At 40.0% G+C, this 19,380-nt stretch overlaps 1 protein-coding gene and 1 long non-coding RNA gene across 2 annotated transcripts in view; one reads left to right on the forward strand and one right to left on the reverse strand.

Moving 5' to 3' along the window:
- Positions 1–1,974: 1,974 nt before the first annotated feature.
- On the reverse strand, positions 1,975–10,395 carry LOC148146109 (uncharacterized). Its single transcript, XR_015760708.1, has 3 exons — positions 10,281–10,395; positions 2,191–2,251; positions 1,975–2,089 (listed from the first exon to the last, which is right to left on the reverse strand). It is a non-coding gene; the product is annotated as an uncharacterized LOC148146109 (long non-coding RNA).
- Positions 8,889–19,380, forward strand: part of c5 (complement C5) — a 131,241-nt gene continuing 120,749 nt past the window's right edge. The window contains exons 1-5 of the mRNA XM_043720297.2: positions 8,889–9,043; positions 9,802–9,994; positions 17,553–17,715; positions 18,539–18,609; positions 18,919–19,010. Coding sequence (XP_043576232.2) covers positions 8,979–9,043; positions 9,802–9,994; positions 17,553–17,715; positions 18,539–18,609; positions 18,919–19,010 — 584 coding nt within the window. The 5' untranslated portion in view covers positions 8,889–8,978. The remainder of the gene's footprint in view (positions 9,044–9,801; positions 9,995–17,552; positions 17,716–18,538; positions 18,610–18,918; positions 19,011–19,380) is intronic.

Below are 19,380 nucleotides of genomic sequence, written 5' to 3' on the forward strand. Positions count from 1 at the left end.
ACCAGCCCTAAAAGTGGATAAATTCATAGGTCTCGATGAGATGGATCCCAGGCTATTGAGGGAGGCAAAAGAGACATTCAGGATCTTGGCAAAAATGTTCAAATCCTGACTGACCATAGGTCAGGTGCCAAAAGACTGGAAAACTGCTAATGTTGTGCCATTAATAAATAAAACATAAAGAATAGTCCAAGAAATGACAGGCCGACCAGTGAAACCTCAGTGATAGGAAAGTTATTACAAAGAATTCTGAGGGACAAAATAGATCTGCACTTGGAGAGACACAGTTTAGCCTAGGACAGTTAGCATGGATTTATTAGGGTGAGTCATATTTGACAAGTTTGATCACATTTTCTGAGGAGGGAACCAGAAACTTTGATGAGGTTAATGCATTTCATGTGCTCTACATTGACTTTAGCAAGGCTTTTGTTAAGGTCCCTCATGGCAGACTGGTCAAGAAAGTAAGAACCCATACTCATAGAGTCATAGAGATGTACAGTTCTGCATCCAAATAGCTAGTTCTGCCCGTATTCCATGAGATCTAACCTTGCTAACCAGTCTCCCATGGGGAAAGGATCCAAGGCAAAGTGATACATCAGATCCAAAATTAACTGAGAGATAGCAAACAAAACATAAAGATACAGGGATGCTTTTTGTGACTGGAAGCCGTCCCTTGCTGATTATGGTGTACATTAATGATTTGTACTTAAATGTTTCAGGTATGATCAAGAAATTTGCGGATGACACAAGGATTATTAGGGTGTTAAATATTGAGGAGGATGGGCTATGAACTGCAAGAGAATATCAATGGACTGGTTAGTGAACAGAACAATGGAAATGGAATTCAATCTGGTAAAGTGTGGGCTAATGTACTTGGGGAGGGGTAACCTAGCAAGCAATTATACTCTGAATCATAAAACCCTGGAAAATACAGAAGATCAGAGCCTTAAGTTTGATTGGTATTTCTATATTCTGTTGGTTAAGATGGAAAAGAGTTACTTTCATTCCTGAGTGCTGGTAGGATGTCTGGATTTTCCTTTTGCATGCAGTTACATATGGCTTAATGAAAAGGCCTTGAGATGGATAGTTCCATGCTTTAGAAAATAAAGAGTAGAAGAGAGAGAAAAGAGTACAGAATAATTCCAGCATTAAACAACAAGGTGTCCTATGAAACAGGGAGACAGATACAGAAACTATTTATTTTAGAAAGACCAAACCATCGAATGGCCACCAAGTAGGGAGGTTACTTTCAGGTAGAAACAAGTCACTCAGGGAGGAAGAAAGGCTGGAAGAGCAATATTACAGTTTAGCAATCTACAGAACAGTCAAGGGAAGAGAAAAGAGTCCAACATTGTTTAATGTCAATAAGAGAAAGCTCTAAAAGCAGAAGGAGGAGGAAAAAGAGTTCAAAGACTCCATATCCAGAGATAAATGGGATATGTCAGCAGTTTGCTTGAGGGTCTCAGGACAGATATTCACTCAAGAAGCTGGAATTGAGTAAATTCAGAAGTTAGTCAGAAAGAAACCAATTATAGCCATGCCACATGAAGAAGAAACTTTCAGGTTTCACTGAAGTTTGAGAATCTGTTGTTGAGGAAGAAGCGTTGAATGTTTATTTCTGATATTTGAATTAAGACGATTTCAATTAGTTATTATATAGTATAAAATAGTTTGTTTTCTTTCCTTCTGTGTATACAAACTTTGATATTGTTTTGTCAAAGAAAAATTGGCAGTCCTTGTGAATCTGTTCAGTGCCTCTCCATCATGGTGACCAAACTGCAAAAATAAAACTTTGGTCTGTCAAGCCTTACTCTAAGATCTGACTTGTCAGCATTACCGCCAGCTGGGATTGTAGCAGGTGGAGATTGTTAACTCACAAAGCTGGGATAAGAAAAGTAAAAATAGCATTAACAAACAAAACAAAGAAAGTGCACTTCTGAAAAATGAAGAAATACGAGTTAGTCAATAAGACTACTGCACACATACCCCACTTTAGTAACCAGTGTAGGAATCAGTAGGAAGTAACTGTATATTACAGAAATATCAAACAATTTTAATTTCTTACATAGTCATAGCTTCAGTATTTAAATAGCTGTGAATAGAGACCAAACTAAGTATATTTGTTATTTTATACCCATAATTAACTAACACATGAAAAAATTAGCCATTCAAAAATAATTTTGTAATACTTACAGAAAACAGATCTGATATGACGTTCACTATGAAGTGGGAACTGGCACAGTGCAGGGTGACACTAGGCACACAAGATGGCACACACATCAGTTAGCTACTTGACACACAAGATGGTCACCAGACCGCAATATGGAGAGACAACATAGCAAATACAGACACTGCCTGGGGCCACCAGAATGCCAGCACAATGCACTCACAACCTAGTTGATTAGTTTAAGGCAGGTGGGGGAGAGAATACACATTAGTAGCGTACACTGCCCGCTGAAGTGTCTGGGTTCAGCCAACACCTTTGATAGAAATGCTAAAGCTTGATACGGACTCACAGAGTGATAATAGCCAGGGCTGCAGTAATCGCCTTCTCAGGAAGAGTGATTAGCACCCATTACTACAGCAATGGACTTCTGGACTGAAATTAACAAAGGCTGCGCTGGAACTGACAATGACTGCATCGAAAGTCTCAAAATTTCTGCAATGTTTACAATAAACAAACCATGTTACAAAGACAATAACCTCATCACTGACCTATTGTATTACAAATTGTATAAAAAGTGTCTTGACGTGCTTTGGGTTGAGAGAAGATTTGCAGCTGACCACTGATGTCTTTCTCTCCCCAGACTCCTTATACAATAAACTCTGTCATTGAACCCCAACTCTGACTCAGAGGCTGGTGATTTTCCCTGCAACAATTTGCACTGTGAGCAGGGTTCTTGTTACTGGTGCCTTGGTTGAAGGCCAAAATCGGGACGGGGTAAGAACCAGTTTGTGCCTGCAAACGGGAAGAGTCAGACCGAGCCAAAGCCACAATTTAAAAGGTATACCAATTGTAATGTCTAATTTGCTATAGTACTGAATTAAAAATTTTAAGTGCCTGTCTGTGGAGAATGAGTATTTAACTGTGTTAACTGTTGTAAGAACCTGCTGCTTGTGCTGAATCAGCCAGGGGACAAGTCACTGCCTGTCTCAAAAACCCTGCCCTAAACCAATTGTTAAGAGGGGTACCCCCCCCATCCCCCATTTGAAGTGGGAATTGAGGTACCAAGGGCACCAGGAGTTGTGAAGCACAAGTGGCAAGGTCAGGTAACATTGAACTGTGTAGGAGTGAACAACGCAGATTCCAGTTAGCGTTTAAGTTAAAAGTTGGGTGCTGTCTGTACTTGTAATTTCGAAGGTGGTGAGGAAGAGGGGCTGCTCACTCTGACCAAGAGCCAAACCTTAGTGGAGCACACGTTACCAAGGTGGGGAGCGTGGACACTGTGAGTAACAGTGATACCCTGTCAGTTTGTAGTAGAATGACAGAACTTGGATAGTGTCAGTGGCCGGGAGGGTAAAGAGTCCCACCAATAGAGAGCATATTAGGCTAGAGGTAGGTTTCTGGGCCTATCAGGAGGCGTTGGGTCAGTAGAGGTGGCCAGGAGGGTAGAGCAGTCCAAATAGAGAACATACCCTATTGAGCTAGCATTCCCAGCCGACCGGTAGATACCGACTAGTAGTGTTGGCGGGAGGGTAGAGAAAGTATACCTTGCTAGGAGGCTGCTACAGCCGTATGGATGGTGCTGGGGCAGTATTATTGGCCAAGGGGTAGAGAAGTCACCACTGGTTAGGAACACTTTTACTGTTGGTGTTATTCGGGGTACACAATCTGCTAAATGGCAGATTGAAATTTTAAGGGGGTTACTGCAGATTTCCTTATTGAGAAATACAAGACAAACAGACAAGGGTTGACAGAGCAAATGAAGAAAAGTGATAGGGATCCATCCCAGACATTAGCACAACAGAGAGAGTGGATAGATAAACAGAAATTGAATAAAACTAAAAAGATAGGGGTAATCTTCGTATACCAATTAGCAGGCCTAATTGAACAAGTGAGTAGGTGGAGAAAGGACCAGGAACAAGTTAAAGAGTGGGGGGGGGGGGGGGGGGTCAGAATACAAGAGAGCAGGGAACAATATAAAATACTGCAGCCACTGCAACAGAACAGGACACATAGAAGCAGTGTGCTGGGAAAAGCACGGAGCAACCCCAAACACCACCCGGAACACCGCCGAGTCCCAAGTGCTGACAACCAGCTGCCCCCATTTGTGAGGGGAAGAGAGAGGGAGCATTTGTGTGCACACAGTAATAGGAGGGAGGAAATATGAAGTGCTAGTAGACATGGGAGCGGCTGTATCTATCACAAACTTACCCTTACCCCACACAAATAAAATGATTCACTTAACCGGGGTAGGAGGGGATAAAACACCAGCTTACCTAAGCAAAACTACCCTCATAGAAATAAACTATATATATATATCCTCATGAAATTCTATGCATGCCAAAATAACCAGGGCACCATAATGTGCAATGATCTCATGAGGGAATATAATGTTCTAATCAATTGTGCAAAATGGAAATTGATTTGGCCCAGACAGGACAGTCAAAAGACTGAGACTGGGAAACCTACAAGTCACCTTGAAACTATTAAAGTGGTTACAGTCATCAGTAGGGACTGGAACCTCAAAAAGGGGGGATTCAGAGCCATCTGTGCCTCCTTCCCCGAAGCATGGGCAGTGACAAAGTTAGATACAGGTCTAGTTAACATATACCCGATAAGGGTTCCCGGACCGGAGCATAAGCCGCACTGGCTATACCCGATAAAACCCGAAACAGAAAAAGCAGTTGTGGAGATAGTGAAAGGGCTAGTGAAACAGGGAATCCTGAAAGCAACAAACAAGTAGAACTAATTAAAATTGTGAATATACATACAGACAGTCAATATGTCTTCGGTATAGTCCATGGCTACATGGTGGCATGGGGTAGAAGAGGGTTCACTACCTCAGGGGATCTCCTATCAGACACCAATTAAGAATTCAGGCATTATTGCCTGCCAGTGAACAGCCAAAAGAGGCTGCAGTAATAAAATTTAAAAGGCCATCAAAAGGAGCCAGCAAAAGAGAGTCCAGGTTGGCTAAAATTCAAAGGAAACCAGGCAGCAGACCGAACAGCTCAGAAAGCCCTAGAACAAGAAACCATTGATGAGGCTGCAGTAGCCACTATTGAATTAGCAAAAGAGACTATCCAAATTCAGCAGATACAGGAAGACACCCCGCAGAGAGTAATGGAAACTGTAGGGGGCATTCAAAAGGGAGGATGGTGCCTGGAGGCAAACAGACAAGATGGTAGCACCAGCGTGTATACTGAATACATTGCTTGAACTGCACATGGGCTCTCCCATACAGATAGAGAGGCCATGATAGCAAGCCTAGGTAGAGAGTGGTGGTGGAAGGGAATGGGAAGAGACGTGGTCAAGTACTGCCGCAGATGTATGGTTCGTGCACAACATAATCCAGGAAGACCAATAAAAGTTTAAAATGGGACACCAGCCCAGACCAAGGGGACCCTGAGAACACCTTCAGATAGATAATACAGGGCCACTACCACCTTCCCACGGGAAAACGTACTGCCTGGTCATCAAAGACCAATTCACCTGATGAATAGAAGCATTCCCGACCAAAAGCTGCTCTGCAACCACTGTAGCCAGAATATTAGGGGAGGAGGTAATCCAAATGTGGGGGTTACTCCTCAGATCGACTCTGACCTTCAGGCAAGGTCATGAAGATTGTCTGCCAATCACTCGGCATTAGACGAAAATTTCACATTCCCTATTACCCTAGAGCTCAGGAATGGTAGAGAGAATAAATAGAACGCTCAAAAATATTTTAGCTAAGGCTATGCAGACCTCAGGCAGAACATGGGCTGAGATGCTGCCAGCCATTCTAATGAAATTAAGAGCCACCACGAAGCAGATAATCGGGCTAACACAATATGAATTAAGGACCGGGTGAGCAATGCAATTGCAGAGACAATAATCACAGGGGGCACCAATGTGGGTCCACTAAAAGACAAAATTCAGCGGTACGTGATAGAATTAAATGTCCATCTGAAAGGGATGCAGAAATCTGTAATTGATAAACAGGACAAAAATGACAAGAAGGGGAACTCAAAATCTTCCCTGAGGTCCCAGCAGCAGGAAGCCATGTGCTGGTGCGAGCATTGCTTGACAAACCAGGCTTTGCTCCAAAGTGGAAAGGGCCATATGGCATGATAATAAGTGGGACTGCGTAGATATTAAAGGAAAAGGCACATGGAAGCACTGGACCCAACTAAAACTGTTTAAACACTCCTGTGACCAAACTAATTACATTGACCATTCCCCAGGTGCAAACAGGAACGGCAGACAAGGTGGTCACCCCGGGGGAGGGGGGGGAGTTGCGGGTGGGGGGGGGGGGGGGGAGTCTTAAAAACCCAACTGAACAAAACACACAGAAGCATGACTGCACCTCCTGACGAAAACAAAGACTTTGACTGATAACTTTATTTTAACTGCAAAACGTATGTACCTGTGTGTATTTCACTGTGTTTACGTGTCGGGATTTGAAGATAATCTTTTCTATAAAACCTAAGCTTACATGGAAACCAAACTGTAGAATCCTTATTTGTGGCCACCCTGGATGTGTGCAGCTGGGCAGGACCACCACCCCATGCAGTTGGGTCTCCCAGTCTAGGGAAGGGAAAACCCATTTAAAACCCAGTAATTACCCACTCTGTTTTACAGGGCAGGGATGGGGATGCGTTTATGCCCTCGTTCCCAAAAATGACACATGCGTCGAGACACAGTGCACTTACCAGCACTGTACGGTCATGAGGGGACAGTTTACCTGCACCTGCAGCAAGCAAGCATGCTTGAATGTGACCACCGGCAGACAATTCATATATGGTCAGTGCAGTGGCAATCATGGCAGCTCTGCCACATGGCTGAGCTTACCACCCATTCGATACTTACCAGCGGCCGGGGGGTATCCGGGGAGATCAGGGGCGACATGGGTGGACAGACAGATGGAAGGACAGGACAATGTATGTTATCAAGCGGTGAAGGGATGTGTTTATCTATTTAAGAGGACTTATGCAAACCTGTTAACCTGTTCACTGTAGGCACATGGAAGCACTGTTAACCTGTTAACCTGTTAACCCTTACTGTATCATGCCCCAGTGGAAGACATGTTCAGGGGAGGATAGTGACCTGCTCCATCAGTCAGGAGTTCTGTGCTGACTGGCTGGTCCCCACCACTTTGGGGTCATTATTGGGATATGGATTCTCTATCTTTGGGGGGGCGCAACAGAGGTCATCAGTGCTAAAAACCAAAATTACCTCGTGTGTGGCCTGACTATCTTCAGCAATAGTACCTCAAAAGCTCTGGAAGCAATTAATACAGAGCTGGCTGAACTCAGACTCTATACATAGTAGACACAGTATGCAGTTGGATTATCAATTAGCACAGCAAATAAGGGTGGGTTTGTACAATTATTGGTGACAATTATATCACCCATGTTATTGATGCCTCTTATAACATTACAGAAGCCATCAAGAATATCCGAGATCAGCTAGATGATTTTCAACAGGGAGCCATAATTGCTGGCTAACTTGGTTGATAGGTAAATCTTGGGGACCCTCTTTGGCACACAGGATAGTTCTCATTGCACTCATGCTGGTATTCTGTATGGGCCTCGAGTGTTTAAAGCTCTGCTGTAAGACGCTACTAACGAGAACTGTACCAGCAGCGAGTGTCACCACAGAAGAGTCCCCGATGAAACTGGCACTCCTTGATATCCCTCAGGAGGAGCTGCTAGAGATGACCTACCTCTACATGTGAATTAGGTGGTCTGCGGGAGATCTCCGAAGTCACCTCCTTGACCACAATGGGGAGAATGGGGAGAAGTGGGAGATGGCACTGGGCAGGGTGACACTAGGCACACGGACACAAAAGATGGCCGCTGAGCCATCAATTGGCCACTTGACACACAAGATGGCTGCCAGAGCACAATATGGAGAGAGACAGCAGAGCAAATACAGACACTACCTGGGGCCACCAAAATGCCAGGACAAATCACTCACAATCTAGTTGATTAGTTTAAGGCAGTTGGGGGACAGAATACACATGATTAACGTATACTGCCTGCCAAAGTGTCTGGATCCAGCCAACACCTCTTATAAAAATGCTAACAGCTTGATACAAACTCAATACAGAGTGATAATAGCCAGGGCTGCAGTAATTGTCCTTCTCAGGAAGAACGATTAGCACCTACTACTACAGCAACAGATGTCCGCACAGACATTGAAACTGACAATGTTTGTGCTGAAACTGACAATGACCATGCTGAAATTAACAAAGGCTGTGCTGGAACTGACAGTGACTGCATCGAAACTATCAAAGATTCTGCAATGTTTACAATAAACAAACCATGTTACAAAGACAATAACCTCACCACTGACATATTGTATTACAAAATGTATAAATGTGTCTTGACATGTGCTCTGGGTTGAGAGAAGACACTCAGCTGACCACTGTGCTGTTGGTGTCTTTCTCTCCCCAGAGGTTCAGTATTTCCTTGTACAATAAACTCTGTCGTGAACCCCGACTCTGACTCCGAGGCTGGTGATTTTTCCCACAACAACTACAAAACATTAGTCATTACTGTGTTGTACCATTGCATTTTTCTCCAGATACAAATCTGATATGTCCAAATCCTTGTTTCTAATTCTTTATAAAGTTAAAGGAAGAGCATTGTATGCTGTTTAATAATTTACAAAAGTATTCCTCAATCCTTAATGTAAGCATGCCAGATTAATTTATTATTAACCTAAAATAAATAGTGACACAATTTACCAATAAGCTGTTATAACAAGTAGCTATAACCTTTGATTTGACTCAACATTTTCACTAACTTTGAAATTGTGTAGTTAGTATCTGAATATGAAACTTCTTTTCATCATTAGTTTTGTGGTTCTCTTTCAAAGCAGTATTGGGCAAGAGCGCACGTAAGTAATTTATTTTATAATTCTTTCAGAAACAAATATGTCATGAGCAATGTCGGAATTTAAATGTTATTTTGCAATTTCTGTGCAGTTTTATAGATCGCTAAAGTTTAATATTCAGTCAGTTGCTACTGCAATAGTACTAGCATCAGTTTTGGTCATAGAATCTTTCATCACGCAGATATTAACTTTAAACTTAATTTTCTAGTCTTCCTTTAACAATACAAAAGTACTTTTCAATACCAATGATTGCTTAACGTTTTTTTTTATTTTTGATGACTACACAATGACCAGGTCTTGTGTACACCTTGAACCAGAATGAAGCAGTATGATTCGAGGTGTTCTGCAATGTAAAAATCTTTTTTATTTTAAATCTTTTTGAATAATAATTATTCATTTGAGCATTAAATTGTCTCAAGGTTTGTTAATCTAAGAATGCCACAGGAGGATGCAACATGCTAAGGTTCAGTAGAAAAGGATTACATTTTTCAATTTTGTTTGACTGCATTTCAGCTTCTCAGTTATTTTTGTAGAAGTCCAATAAAATCCCAAGTGTAAAACAATCAATCTGAACATATTTTCTACATAAATATGCTGGAATGGTGTGATCCCACATCCATGTACATATTTCAATCTTTATTGTATGTTAAACTAAAAGGGTATATTTAGCTTGTATCATAGTTGAATATGATTTTTGGCATATTGTTTGTCTAATTAACAGTATAGTGTCTGATAAACTGAGTTTTACTACCCTTTTTTAGGTACCTTGTTACAGCACCTAAGATCTTTAGAGTAGGAGCAACTGAGAATGTGGTGGTTCAAACATATGGGTATACAGATTCATTACGCATTTCAATCAGTCTAAGAAGCTACCCAGATAGGCGAAAGGTCTTTTCAGAGGGACAAGTTACAATAAATAAAGAAAATGGATTTCAAGCGTCTTTACGTTTGACAGTAAGTCTTTTTTTATGATTTGAATAACTAAAGAATGCTATGACAATCTTTTGTGATACCTCCTTTGAAAACTGGAAAGGAAAATTTGCTTTTAAACATTGCTTTTCATTACCTCATGTTGTCTAAAAGCATTTACAGCCAATGAAAAACATGACTCTTGTAATGCAGAAAATGCAGCAGCCAATTTTTGCATACAAACTCCCACAAACAGCAACAAAATAATGACATGGTAATCTGTTTTACCTTATGACATTGATCAAGGCTAAATATTGGCTAAGACACTTACCCTGATGTTTTATTTTGTAATAGTGCCATGAAATCAAACAGTGTAGCTGAAATCCCGCAATGCGACCTGAACTTCGTAGCTTAGTCACAGCTAATATTTACATGTTATATTCTTGTTGATGTTATTACTGGACCAATCAGATCCTAGACTGAAATCTGATTTGATAGATCGTATTTTGTTCTGTTTTGGTTTTAACAAGGTGGTGTCTGATTGAAACATAGGCAATGTTGCAAATGTGATTTTAACTTGAGAAAATAAGTTTAATTAGCAAGAGAAATTAAGATAAAATAGACTAACCAGGCTATTGCTGTATAACACACATTTGAAGTATTTGATATATGTGGTAACATATAATCCCATTAATTCCCCCCCCCTCCCCAAAATTCCTTTACCGATCCCAAAACGTCCCTCTATGGTCCCAAAAGCATCCCTCATACTGTACTTACACCACTGAAAATTTATGTCTCGAAAATCTCAATAGGTTTAATTTAGTTGTAACTTTATCTCTCAGTCTGGAAAAATCTGATAGCCTTTTCCTGGAACTTTCATACACTTCAGTTTAACATTCTCAGCTTGAAATAAACTCTTTAGGCTTTTAACCAAACATTTTGCATCTGAAACTATTATTAGACTCATGGCACTAAGGTAATCTAATTTTACAAATCTAACCATCTCTTCTCTTAAACATTGCTTTACACATCTAGCTTCATCCAATGAAGCTATGAGTGCTTCCTCTAAGCTTAAAAAAAGGCCAGAACTTTCTAACAGAAACCTTGGTGCATTACTGTTTACCTTGTTTATTTATACACTTAACCAAAAATGCTTTAGTTCTCTGAAGGCTACTTCTTTATCAAGTTATTTTAAAATAACTCACCAAAGCTACAAACTACTTTAAAATTAATCATTAAACTCTTCAGACACATCCAACCCATATGTCAGTAATTCAAAATTCAGACGTCCAAATTTAAAATAAATGTTATGGCAGAAAATCTTGTTTTAACTAGCACCTTTTCAATTGACGCTCTTGATAAACTGGCAAAAATTCTATAACTCAAATACTACATTCTACCACAATGTCTGAGTATTTATGCTGTAATTAAAGTATAATAATGATTTGTATATCCCTTGCATTATGTTTCTTTAACTTACTGTGTTTTTACATTGATTTTATTAGGAGGTGTGTTGATGTTTTTACATAGATCTTTTGAGGGTTGTTGATGTGTCGAAGATTTGGTCGATCAACGTTTACTATAGTTATACATACCTCTTGACTATCCAGAATATTTAATCAACTGGCACAATCCTAGTCCTGTAGGTGCTAGTTAATAAAAATGTTTGCTGTAGTATGTATCACACACCCTACATCTCAATATGAGGAACTTGTATAATTTGATTTCACATTAATCTGTGCAAGTCTGAACATTCTAATATATCTGAACAGTCACTGATCACTTAGGATTAAATTTGAGTATGATTAATTTAGGAACATTACTTAATGAGGTAATGGTGTTTTGGCAATGGTAAACACTAAAAGAATATATGGATGACTCGCAACAATTGTTCATTCCTGTCTGGCATAAAAATACATTTGGAAAGGAGGCCCAACCATGGCTAACAAGGGAATTAAAATATTCGATCCACAGAAGAGACATATAAATTGGCCAAAAAGAGCAGCTGACTTGAAAATTGGGACCAGTTGAGAATTCAGCAAAGAAGGACAAACGGATTGATTAAAAGAGGAAAATAAAGTAGGAGAGTAAGCTTGTGGGCAACATACAAATGAATCGTAAAAGTTTCTATTGGTTTTTGAAGAGAAGTAGATTTGTGAAGACATTAGCTCCATTACAGTCAGAAACAAGGGAAGTTAGAATAGGGATCAAAGAGATGGTGGACAAATTAAATACACATTTTGGTTCTGTCTTCACAAAGCAGGACAAATAATGTCCCAAAAATGATGGGGAACACATCATCTAGTGAGAGGGAGGAACTGATGCATATCAGTATAAATAGGAAAATAGCATTGGGGAAATTGATGGGATTAAAGTCTGATAAATCCCCAGGATCCAATAGTCTACATCCCAGATTACGTAAGGAAATAGCCCGAGAAAGACTGGGTGCATTGCTGGTCATCTTTCAAGATTCTTCAAACTCTGCACCAGTTCATCTGAATTGAAGCATTGCTAATGTAACCTCTTGAGTAAAAAGGAGGTACAGAGAAAACAAGGAATTAAAGGTCGGTTAGCCTGACATCAGCAGTGGAAAAAATACTAGAGTCCATTATGAAAGATTTAAAGTAGAGTTGGCATGGATTTAAAAAATCCATGCCAAGGGTTCCAGTGGATATTGTTTACTTGATCTTTCAGAAGGCTTTTGATAAGGTCCAACGTATCTTCTTTTTCTAAAAGATTAGGATATAAAATTAAAACTGGGTTTAGAGATAGTGTACTGACATGGATGGAGAACTGGTTGGTAGACAGAAAGCAGACAGTAGGAATATATGGATACTTTTTCAATTGGCAGCCAGTGACATGGGTCAAAGAATTCCCAAGTGTAGCAACAGGCTATTTGGCCCAAGAAGTCCACACAGACCCTCCAAACAGCATCCGACCTTGATCCATTCCCCTTACATTTCCCATGGCTAACAGACCTAACGTACACATCCCTGGACACTATGGACAATTTAGCATGGCCAGTCCGCCTAACTTGCACTTTTTTGGATTGTGCGAGGAAACTGGAGCATTTGGTGAAAACACAGACATGAGAGAACATGAAAACCCCACACAGACAGTCACTGAGGCTGGGATCGAACCCAGTCCCTGGCACTGTGTGGCAGTGGTGCCAACCACTACAAAAAGTGGGTGTCCTTGTACACCAGTCACTGAAAGTAAGCATGCAGGTGCAGAAGGCACTGAAAACACCAGATGGTATGTTGGACTTCATAGTGAGAGGATTCAATACAGAATGTTTTCAAAAAGTAGTTAGATATAATTCTTCAGACTAAAGGAGTCAAAGGGTATGGGAAGAAAGGGTACTGAGTTCAACGATCAGCCATGATTATACTGTGTGGTGCAGCATCCTCAAAAGGTAGAATGATCTACTGTTGTTCTTATTTCCTGTGGTCTTTCATGAGCTGCTGCTTCAAGTTGAATCTGGAAGATTTTGTTTTCTGTTATTGAATCCTTCACTTTATTGGGAGGGGTGCTCTTGAAAGCAGGTCTGCAATATGCATCTGTTTTCGCTGTTTGTGAAATCAAGATGATGTCTTTGCAACCAGAATAATATATCTTGCAGACTCTTTGGAGCAGAAAGTAGCAAAAACATCCTTGAAGTGGTTGGACTCAATTGTCACTTTTGTCTTTTCCAGTCAGATATTGATTGAAACATTCCCAAGTAAAACCAATAGCTTACACACAGTCTTAGTCTGGGCATAATGTCAATCTATCTATGCTAGTGACCAAGTTGTGAATGCATCTGGTTGATCTTGCTGCATTAGGGTTGCTCCAAGTCCTGACTCGTTGACATCACATTGCAAGGTGACTTCATTATCAATTTCCGCATTGGCATTGTCGTCACTCACTGCTTGATTTTAGTGAATGCTGCATGATGTACCAGTGTCTATCTAACACTTTCTATTGATCTGATGTTCCCACAGCAGTCCAGATTCCACAGTCACAAGTCAAATATGACCTATTGCCTTGACTTAACTAAACTAACTTGTTGTATGGTGTATACCATTTGTCAGTGTCTTCAGTTAGTGTCTATTCAGTTGCCATTTGTACTTTTGTTGACCTTTTTTTGCCATACATTTGTGTGCAAAATGTTTCAATTTTTTGTAACAACAGTACTATTTTTTCCACTCTGGACACCCCTTTCTTGTCTCTGGCATGATAGTTCTGCAGATTTACGTCCTGCCTTTGAACTTAATTATTCTGTTGGTGTGCCAAGAGTATGCAAGACGTGGCACAACCTTGGCACTTAGTCATAGAGTCATAGAGATGTACAGCATGGAAACCATGCCGACCAGATATCCCAACCCAATTTAGTCCCACCTGCCAGTACCTGGCCTGTATCCCTCCAAACCCTCCCTATTCATATACCCATCCAAATGCCTCTTAAATGTTGCAATTTTACCAGCCACCGCATCCTCTGGCAGCTCATTCCATACACATACCACCCTCTGTGTAAAAAAGTTCCCCTTAGGTCTCTTTTATATCTTTCCCCGCTCACCCTAAACCTATGCCCTCTAGTTCTGGACTCCCCAACCCCAGGGTAAAGACTTTGCCTATTTACCCTATCCATGCCCCTCATAATTTTGTAAACCTCTATAAGGTCACCCCTCAGCCTCCGACGCTCCAGTGAAAACAGCCCCTGCCTGTTCAGCCTCTCCCTGTAGCTCAGATCCTCCAACCCTGGCAACATCCTTGGAAATCTTTTCTGAACCCTTTCAAGTTTCACAACATCTTTCCGATAGGAAGGAGACCAGAATTGCACGCGATATTCCAACAGTGGCCTAACCAATGTCCTGTACAGCCGCAACATGACCTCCCAACTCCTGTACTCAATACTCTGACCAATAAAGGAAAGCATACCAAACGCCTTCTTCACTATCCTATCCACCTGCGACTCCACTTTCAAGGAGCTATGAACCTGCACTCCAAGGTCTCTTTGCCCAGCAACACTCCCTAGGACCTTACCATTAAGTGTATAAGTCCTGCTAAGATTCGCTTTCCCAAAATGCAGCACCTCACATTTATCTGAATTAAACTCCATCTGCCACTTCTCAGCCCATTGGCCCATCTGGTCAAGATCTGTTGTAATCGGAGGTAACCCTCTTCGCTGTCCACTACACCTCCAATTTTGGTGTCATTTGCAAACTTACTAACTGTACCTCTTATGCTCGCATCCAAATCATTTATGTAAATGACAAAAGGTAGAGGGCCCAGCACCGAACCTTGTGGCACTCCACTGGTCACAGGCCTCCAGTCTGAAAAACAACCCTCCACCACTACCACTGGCTCAAAGGTCTTCTACCTTTGAGCCAGTTCTGTATCCAAAAGGCTAGTTCTCCCTGTATTCCATGAGATCTAAACTTGCTAATCATTTTCCCATGGGGAACCTTGTCGAACGCCTTACTGAAGTCCATATAGATCACATCTACTGCTCTGCCCTCATCAATCTTCTTTGTTACTTCATCAAAAAACTCAATCAAGTTTGTGAGACATGATTTCCCACGCACAAAGCCATGTTGACTATCCCAAATCAGTCCTTGCCTTTCCAAATACATGTACATCCTGTTCCTCAGGATTCCCTCCAACAACTTGCCCACCACCGAGGTCAGGCTCACTGGTCTATAGTTCCCTGGCTTGTCCTTACCATCCTTCTTAAACAGTGGCACCACGTTTGCCAACCTCCAGTCTTCCGGCACTTCACCTGTGACGATCGCTGATACAAATATCTCAGCAAGAGGCCCAGCAATCACTTCTCTAGCTTCCCACAGAGTTCTCGGGTACACCTGATCCTGTCCTGGGGATTTATCTACCTTTAACAATTTGAAGACATCCAGCACTTCCTCCTCTGTAATTTAGACATTTTGCAAGATGTCACCATCTATTTCCCTACAGTCTATATCATCCGTATCCTTTTCCACAGTAAATACTGATGCAAAATATTCATTTAGTATCTCCCCCATTTTCTGTGGCTCCACACAAAGGCTGCCTTGCTGATCTTTGACGGGCCCTATTCTCTCCCTAGTTACCCTTTTGTCCTTAATATTTGTAAAAACCCTTTGGATTCAAGATCAATTGCTCTCCCAAGTGTAAGTCTGTCTTTTCTCAATAGGTAGGCTTTAACTTTTGTATCAGTTATACCTAAAAGTCACCATAATGCCAGAGAAGCATAGCGTTGATCAGAGAGATGATTGGTGGTGAGTTTAACCAGAGGGTCACTGCACCTCAGGCAAGAGAAGATACTATTCTGTCTCTAATTAGCTCACACTTTAATTGCACAAATTCACAGTTTTTGACAAGTTGAATCAATTGTGTTATGTACTGATCTATGGATTCTTTTTCACATTGTTCCCCAGTATTAAGTATATACTGTTCAAATGTGATGTTCATTTGGGGCTGAAAGTGAGCCTTTGTCGACACTTTTAAAATTTCTGTCTTGTATTCTTTCTGTTCTTCAAAGAGGTTTAGGGGAGAATACAAGTTCTTCCCAGAAGTGATAAAGAATATTAATATGTTCCTGTTCAACAAGTCCATAACTATTGCTACCAAAGGACATGGGAAAATTGCCAGTTGTCTCTCACATCCCCTGCAATTTGAAGTAGAGCTGGCAAAGAAATAGTTGCAGCCATTTTCTCTTAAGCAACATCTTTATTTGTTTATTGCGATTCTCAGGAGCAGCTCGCAGCTGTGCTTTCAATTTTGGGTACTCATCTCAGTAACTCTTCTGTCACTACATTTCGAATATACAACATTTAGGTATATGTCCATGAACAGTCCTAAACTGTGGAATGTATCTTTGATTCCGTATACCATGCCAGTGTTTAATGAGTTCATGAAGATTCTTTCTTTTTCTCAATGCCATAAAGTTTAAACTAGATAAGCAGCTTTCAGGTAGCGTGGCACTCAGTTCCAGATTTGTCTGCTTTTGCTGCACTCATCAGATGTTAGGTGAACATAATGATAAGCTCACAAGGTGCTCTCATCAAAATTCCATTATGGCATTGAAATTGAGCCTATTCCTTATTATTATTTCATCAAAAACAACCCAATGTCAGCTGAGCCTGTGGTTTGAATGCTGTAAGGGTCAATGAAGAAAAGAAAAAGGCTGCACTATCAGAAATCACATAAGCGCTGTTTTGATGCATAACTCACAGGTAATATTTTAACTAGTAACAAACTACAGTATATTAAAAATTGAGGATGTTTATAGCCATTGACCTTTATACAACTGTGGGCTATTACTCAAATGAATATAACAAATGATTGTAGGGTTAAAAATGCAGAAAAATTCAGTTTTTCTTGGTTTTTGACTCCTAATAAGTCTGAAAGTTTGTGGATACAAAACTGAAATCACAAAGGAAAAATTAAGTTTGGAACTGAACTTCTTTATGCATTAAACTCTTTCAATGATTGAACCTTTCATTTATGTGAAGTATTGAAAAATCCAATAATCAAATTTTGAAGTGCAGTCACATCATACAAATGTCAAAAGCATTAGTTGTGCATTATCAAAAGTAAAAAATAAATGTGATTTTATTTTATACAGATCTCACCAAAAGATTTACCTAGAAAGAAAAATGAACAACAATATGTGTACTTAAGAGCACTTTCTGCAGACTTTAATCAAGAGGAAAAAGTGCCAGTGACTTACCATAACGGATTACTCTTTATCCAGACTGACAAACCTGTGTATACACCTGATCAATCAGGTATGAGTCTTAATCTTAATTTTCCAACTGCAGAGTTCTCCCCTCAGTTAGATATAAGTCACATTCTCAACTGAACCTCATGCTTTAATTTGTTATGTTCGTTTTCCACAGTAAAATCCTCCCTCGTTTTATATGTGATAACCTTTTCTCTTTGTCCCCTCTATAATAACCTTTTAGGATGGATATTGTGTTCATTATCTTGGATGGGTGTATGTAGGTGGAGATTCAAGGGGAGTAGATAAAATGCAAGAGAAATATGCCCAAAAGAAAAGATAATGAGGCACCATTTTTCCAGTTGCATATAGAAGAAGGATGTCAAAGATTTGTCCTTAGTGGTACAGTATCTAACAGCCCATGTAGAGTAAGTGGGCTCACTTTGGAAAAGGTTAAAAATCACCCAACACCAGATTATACTCCAAAAGGTTTATTTGGAAGCACTAGCTTTCAGAGGACTGCTCCATCATCAGGTAGTTGTGGAATAGGACCATAAGTCACAGAACCTAAAGTAAAAGATTACAGTGTCATGCAACTGAGATGATATATTGAACAAACCTAGATTGTTGTTAAGTCTTTCATATTTTAGAAGATTCACTCTGGAAAGTCACCAGTGGGTGCAATGCCAGTGTGATTGCCAGTCTCATGGACTGTTATTTTTGGAATTGTTTTTCTCGCTCAATTTCAGGGAGCTTAGGATAAGCGTAGAAAAGGGAGAGTAAAGAATCTTGCCAGTGAAAGTAAAATAAATAGCATATAGTAACTGTTAAACTTGAAAACTGCATTACTTTTAGCTTCATTCAAATGATTTATTGCTCTATTTACATAGTGAAATTTCGAATTTATTCACTGAATGAAGAAATGAAACCAGCCAGAAGACCAGTTGCTATCACTTTTCAGGTGAGTTCCTTAAATTTAGAGAATGATTAATATATTGAGGTTCAGTTAATGTGTTATAGTTATAAATCATGAATTTTTATGCCAAAATGTAACATAACAGCAGCAGAAATCTGACATTCAAATAAGTGTAAAGTTGACAACTTTAGGCATAATTGCAGAAATGATCACTTGATATGCAGCATGTGTGTTGAAAATCTCTTTCATAAATACTTTATTTTAAAGTTGTTATTAATAACTACTTATGAAGAAGTATCTAAACCTTGATGAAGAAAAGTAAATTAAAACAATTATGTTTGTTTTGCTAATAAGGATCCAGATGGAGTAAAAGTAGATTATGCTGAATATGAAGATATTACTGGAATAATCTCAGCACCTGACTTCAAGATTCCATCTAATCCTAAGTAAATTGTTATGTAAATTTTTATTGTTAGTGCTTTGATAAACACAAAGAAGGTACACATTTATGCTTTTTGGAAATTCTACTAGTAAACTGCTGATTTTAAACAAGTCTCAGGATTCTTTCATATGAACCTGAAAGACCAATTACACTTCTGCCATGGCATGCATGGTTTACAGGGCCAAGTAAATTTTAAATTCCAATTTTGTTACTTTGAATACAATGTGATGAAGGTGCTGCTCTATAATTGAAGTAAAATTGCATTAATGGTGCAAAGTTGAATAAACTTTATGTGATTTCTCAGAAACAGTGCAGTTAATCTGAATGGTTGATGTATGCCACAGGCCAAAGATTCTCCACTGTAACATCCCTGA

The sequence above is a fragment of the Chiloscyllium plagiosum genome, unplaced genomic scaffold (genome assembly GCF_037043375.1).
Source record: "Chiloscyllium plagiosum isolate Xiang-an unplaced genomic scaffold, Cpla_swu_hap1 HiC_scaffold_21, whole genome shotgun sequence".
NCBI lineage: Eukaryota > Metazoa > Chordata > Chondrichthyes > Orectolobiformes > Hemiscylliidae > Chiloscyllium > Chiloscyllium plagiosum.